Here is a 6000-nt window from a genome sequence, read left to right on the forward strand (position 1 = left end):
GTTTGGGTCCGCCAGTCTCACTACCCACGTTACGCTTTCCCCTAACGGCTTTACCTCTAGGCGCCGTCTGAACTACGAACCAAGGAAATGCTGCCATACTGAGACAGTTCTGCGCCGTCAGTGCCCGGTTGTGCGCCGTGCCTGTTTGACAGTCCCGTGTCTCACTCGGACGCGGCCTCAGCCGCCGTTTTTTTATTTTACCTTTAGCCCTTGAGTATGTCCTTTTGCCTCCCTTGCTCCTTTCTCCCTTTGGATAGAAACAGAAGTACCCACAGGCTCAGAGGTAGACAAACACGTATAATACCTGAGATAGTACAAATAGTGATGGAGGTTTGATTACGCAGCGTGCCCCGTGCCAATAATCGATCACACCCCCCGGCTCTGATCTCCAAATCACACGCCCCAACTGCAAGGTGACCCGCGAGTCACCAAAGATTGCGGAAGTGATCATATTCGAGTTACCAATGGCCTGGTCCCAATCACATCGAACAGCAACCTGCGCTAGCAGCGATGAGGGATCCCTTGCCGTCATCCGCAGCAAAGTAGCGCGGCAGGGATCTCACGGGGCTCCATACATCTTCCAAGATCAGGATGAAAAGATCGCACGCGCTCCACGCCTCACCGGAAAGCCCCCAGCCGGCTGCTACTGCACATCGACGTTATACCGGCATGTACGGCGTTCGAGCAGTAGGAGGTACTCCTTGCGAATTACCTAGTCTAGGGCAGTAATACCACTTCCCATTACGTCCTCTACACAACCTAATGCTACTCCACATCCCCTCTCCATGCTCCACGATGCCCATACTGCGGAAAGCCGACAGTGCCAAGATCTAGCATGGAAGGAAGCCTGAAAGAGAACCCTTAATCGGCGTTAACTTCTCCAGATCCGCACAAGTAAATTACATGTAGCCAATGCCTCTGGACCCAACCTGCCAAAGCGTATCTTCCTTATGGCCGATGACTTGCGGCCGATGGTTTGGCCCCCTTCTCTTTTTACCGCCGACGGGGGCGACATGCGCATTACACATGTGCTTGGCCGCGGCTTAGATGCTTGGCCGCTCAGGAATAGATCCTGTAACTATACGTACCAATAGCACGTCGATAACTCCATGCCGTTTCTATTTCTTTTCATACACCCGGTTAGCATATATGCTTATACCATTATCTAGTTTACTTAGTTAACAAGGGAGACACCTGGCGAGAAGTGAGATATTTGGACTAACTAGTCTCGTCTCCCCGGCCCCCTACGACGGTGTCCAATCATTTGCCATCGGAATGGAGCCCGAAGCTCGGCAGAGAGGGTAGCGAGAAGATGATGCTAGTAGTACCATTACCATTCAAGGAAGTGCTAAAATGCGGTACGAGAGCTAAGCACCACCAAATTGCACTATACTCAACAATGGTAACAGTATAGGCCTAGATGCTGCTAGCAATCGCAGAGCTAATCCGATATTCGTGGTAGACATTGCTGTAGATTCAAGAAATATACTTGGCCATACTTACCGGCTGATCATCCTTTCATCTGACTCTCTAGGGAGACTGACTCTACCCGTCCAGGCCAATTACATGTCAAAGCCACGCGTACTGCTCTCAGTCTCTTAAGTGCATCACCTCTTCTCCTTTCTGAATGTGATATATGACAGGCGCACTCTAAAGTCAATGATTCGACGAACCTCCCATGACCGATTGGCACACCGTCTTAACCCATGCAAGCTCTTGCGTGGGCCGTGCTATGTATTATTGTTTTCCAGCGGATTGCTCTTTCATTATATCACAATTATTTTCAGCTCGATTTGGCAATGATATCTCCAATTCCTCTATTCGAGCCTCGAGTCACTCTTCCCAAAGTGGTATTACGAGGAGTAGTAGTAACAACCATAAGATGATGCCAATACTATGTTCGTTGACAGCAGCCTTTCCGCATATCGCCAGGCATCAGCTATCCTGTCCACATACATGTAGACAGCACCACTATATTGATGCTGTTTTTACTCATACCCTATACATGTCCACCATTCTTTTAACTGGGATGTGGAGCGCCTCAGACGAGCGCTTTGAGTAATGAGATGATCTCTGCTCTTTGCGTATGATCAAGGGGAGATATTGTATGTAATCTTGTATTGTATACCCCGCTATCGCGTAGAGTTAATTAATTATATATATGTACCATAAACTTGGGGATTTGTCTATTGCTCAGTGATGGTAAGCGATTCTCTAACATACAGTAGATGGAGTCTCTTTCACATGCATGCTGATCGACAGAGTCAGTAAGCTCTGCAATCCCATGCGGCCCGGTCATACTAACACTATTTCGCGTACATGATAGGCTCCATCAAGATGCCGGCCAAGGCTCTCCCGAGCGTATGGTTGTGCGCGAATTCGTCATATAGGACTCAGAAGGCCAGGCTAGCTACGCAGCTACGTTAGCAAGCAGAGCCTTCGCCAATAGGAATACCGTTGGAACTAGAATCATTTATCTCCGCCTTTTTTCAAGGTCCAAATAGCACATAGTAACAAAGTTTCGCACCTCATCTTCGAAGCGTGAGGAAAAACTGATGAGAGTGGTGTGCACCATCCATTTCGCCAGCCTGCGGACTCTTCACGGCAAAGATATGAGAATGGGGGCGAATATTACGTCTAAGTCGGGGTTTAAAAGATTACCAAAATATATTTTCGTTATTACTATCTGGACTGGCCTCATACCAACCTTGGGTTTGCCGCTGGACAACAATATGCTCCAGCCGTATGCAACAATATTTATACCATGGTATAAGCTACTCTGCTCGCGGGATTTGGTATATACACGTACCGATGCCGCCCAATTGATTCAAGCCAACTAGCAGGTAGTACTTTGCCCAATAAATCCTCCACTGCAGGGTTGGCGTCACGCCGGCTCCAGCCACAACGCACACCCAGGCTTTGTAGTAGTATGCCACATACAGAGCATATGTGTATGTCTTTCTAACTAAGGCTCACCATGAGTGTGAGTAAAAGAGGGGATATGCAATGTGAAACAATCTACAATCCGAGATTCAAATTGTTTGGCTCCGGGAGCGATGCTGCAGGATCGAGACCATCCACGATGCAGGAGATGATGCAGCGCGCGGTTGGGCAAACGTGAGGTCGCAGCAACTACGCCCGCATGGAGTACGACACTGGTCCAGGTAGCCATCATTCATGGGCAGTGATTCATAGGTGGATGTGTATTTCGATGCTCTCAGTCAGTACAGATGACGGGGAGAGCAAGGTCTCCATCGTGCTGTTTCCAGGATCGCGACTAGCCTTGATCTAAGCGCATCGTTTTGCGCCGGCACGTGGTAGAGCATCACTTCGCAGGCATATCTAGCCAGCATGTGTGCTCCATCTACCTGCGTCTGGTCGCCGAGCGGGTCACCGGCTAGGGAGCCAGTCAATATCATGGTCCCCACCCCCAGCTGGTGATTAAGACGAGCTCATGCTGCATTACCGTCACTGTTACTCGCACAGGTGTGTTACTACCCCAGCTGCCTCACTACTCCTGGTATTAAGAGCTTGTTGGTTGCATCCAGTAAGAGATACTGGTATACACGTACCCTCCTACTCAAAGACCATATTCCCGGTTGCTCGGTTGGGTTGCGACAGTTTGACTCAGCTAGCCTGTCGTCTCGTCTGTGGTTTCAAATACGGAGGATTTCTGATACCATGTACAACTACGCCTCCCAACGAAGTCCCAATGAGGGACCCAATGCCAACGCGTACATGTAGTCATGTCGCGAATAAAGACCTGAAGCTTTGAACAGATCCCAAGGGCTCAAAAAGACGACAAAAGTTTTCATCATTTCTGCCGTCTTTTTGTTGGTTACACCATGCAGAAGTAAACGACAAAAACAGGGCTAGCTGAAAGTTGCATCGAGAATTTGTCATTAAGAGAGAGTGGAGTAATACGTCGAGTGCTCCGTAATCCCGCTATTTGGGGGCTCATCTCATCTTCAGCTAGAGCAAGCGGATCGAGTCAGGTATGACCGACAAGGTTCATGCCGTCATCAATAGCTGCTGTTGACGCTCCTCTCGAAGCTTTCAGCTTCCGTCAACTTCAGCTTGGGCAGCAAAGCTTCGGCCCCTGAAACTCTCATCTGCTACTGCTGCCACTACTTCTAGCGGGACTAGGCTAGCCACCCAGTCAGCGAACAAGACTCCAGCGATGCAAGGGTGGCTCTCGAAAGCAGAACTGGCGCGGCAAGGATCTCTTCCGGCTACAGCCAATCTAGATTCGACCTATACCTAGACGGACAATGGCATTACGGCACCCCTAACTTCGGAGGCCGCAACCTCCAGTTCCACCTGCATATTGCAGTGAACGTACAAGTAGATTTAGCTGCTAAGAACAAATCAAGCGAAGAGACCTTTTCTTCTAGCAAAATATGACCATAATGGGCAAGCTAAACGCCCTCGGACCATGACGACACCGATATAGCGCTGGTGGAGCAGGATCCAGGCGACTCTGTTGGGTGTGACAGTCTGCTCCGTGCGCCGGTGCGGATTTGCCCTCCTCTCGCGACTCGGTAATACACCATCGTTATGGTTTTCAGCTCCTGGCGATCGTCTCATCAGCCAAACGACACAGGCACTGTCCGACCCAGCCCAGCGGTACAACATCAGCCAATCCATCCCATTGGGAGCAGTGCTGAGGAGCTACGACCCGGTGCCACGGCAGGACGGCCAGCGCGCCGACAAGCGTATTGATGAGACAAGTGAACGCTAGGGAAAGCGCGAGATCTGCGTACAGAGATGTGCGTGCGACTCCAGTGTGCATGATCTGTAGAAGCCAAAGAGGCTCATCCATGTCGATTTCCTCATCTGTGTTTTCGCCTCGAGAATTCCGGGTTGCTGCTGTGATATGAATAGTAACTGTTTCAGTGGCCATGTGTGAGAGCCATCGAGAAGTGGTAATACAAAGATCTTGGGCCTTGTATCTTGTGCACCACTGGCGGCCAGAATATTCTACGAATTGTTTTTTTTGTTTAGCTTTCCTTGATTCACTCATTGTTGGTATTATTCCCCTCTGGAAGAAAAATATGAATAAAAGAGAGAGCGGGGGAAAAAAACGCGAGACAGGCGAGGAGATGAATTGTATATCGCCTATAGGGATAAGTCGCGGAGCTACATGTACTCGTGAATGATGGAAACAAAAATTAAAATAATGCTATGACGCGAATGATAACATTTCATTATCATGAATGAGTAATTAATACTGGATCGTAAGTCTACGCTGCCTTCTTAAAAAGGGAAGCGAGAACGGTGTAAATGGCCGCTCCATGCATGTTTGGCAAGGCAAACCGCCATCTAGTCACGCAACTAGCGTTAGCCAAATTTGCATATTTGAGAATGAGCTCACAAAAAGACATTGTTTATTCTTTTTCATGGAACTCATATAAAAAGTCAACTAAGAACTAAGTCGTAGCAAGCTTATAAGTGGAGATTCTCGAGAATGTCAAGCTCGATGTCAGGCAGGGCCAATTTTCGGTACAAAAAAGGATGCTCCAGGGTTGGTAATAGATGTACATTTTAGCTACACCTTACATATATGTGCTACGGCTTCAAACAAGCGTTCATAACTCTTCAGGGTGAGCAGTTTCCAGCTGAGGCCGCCCGCACGCCTGGAGTTTGTGTCATTATCACGAGAGAACTGGTGTCAACTCACACTGCCTCGTGGAGGGTTAGACAAATAACCCTTGTGGAATGCTGATTCCAGCAGCAGTTATACTTTTGTTAGTGTTAGTAATAAGAATCCGTCTACTCTGGCGGACCAACGTGCGGTGCGGGAGATTTCTCGGGAGGGGTGGAGAAGCCGCGTGTGGATAGGATTCGGGAGCATCCAGGTGCCACATGAGTGAGAGAGTCCGGCCACGTAGTCGGAGGATAGGATGGAGAGGGGTAGCAGCTAATGGGATACACAAAAGCATGAGAAGGTGGCAGAGGGTGTCAGACGACGTCTCTTTTACTAGATTGAGGCATAGTTGA

General features: G+C 49.0%; 2 protein-coding genes across 2 annotated transcripts; one reads left to right on the plus strand and one right to left on the minus strand.

Moving 5' to 3' along the window:
- Positions 1-2244: 2244 nt before the first annotated feature.
- Positions 2245-2427, plus strand: TGAM01_v207718 (hypothetical protein; the record flags this gene model as incomplete). The annotated part of the gene is made up of 2 exons (XM_024550147.1): positions 2245-2263; positions 2327-2427. 2 exons carry the CDS (start codon positions 2245-2247, stop codon positions 2425-2427), a joined length of 120 nt encoding a protein of 39 aa, XP_024405112.1.
- Positions 2428-4564: 2137 nt separating this feature from the next.
- TGAM01_v207719 (hypothetical protein) lies at positions 4565-4903 on the minus strand (the record flags this gene model as incomplete). Its single annotated transcript, XM_024550148.1, has 1 exon — positions 4565-4903. The coding sequence occupies one exon, from the start codon at positions 4901-4903 to the stop codon at positions 4565-4567; it is 339 nt and encodes a 112-aa protein (XP_024405113.1).
- Between the last annotated feature and the right edge of the window lie 1097 nt (positions 4904-6000).

Source organism: Trichoderma gamsii (genome assembly GCF_001481775.2).
Source record: "Trichoderma gamsii strain T6085 chromosome Unknown Scaffold_29.2, whole genome shotgun sequence".
Lineage (NCBI taxonomy): Eukaryota > Fungi > Ascomycota > Sordariomycetes > Hypocreales > Hypocreaceae > Trichoderma > Trichoderma gamsii.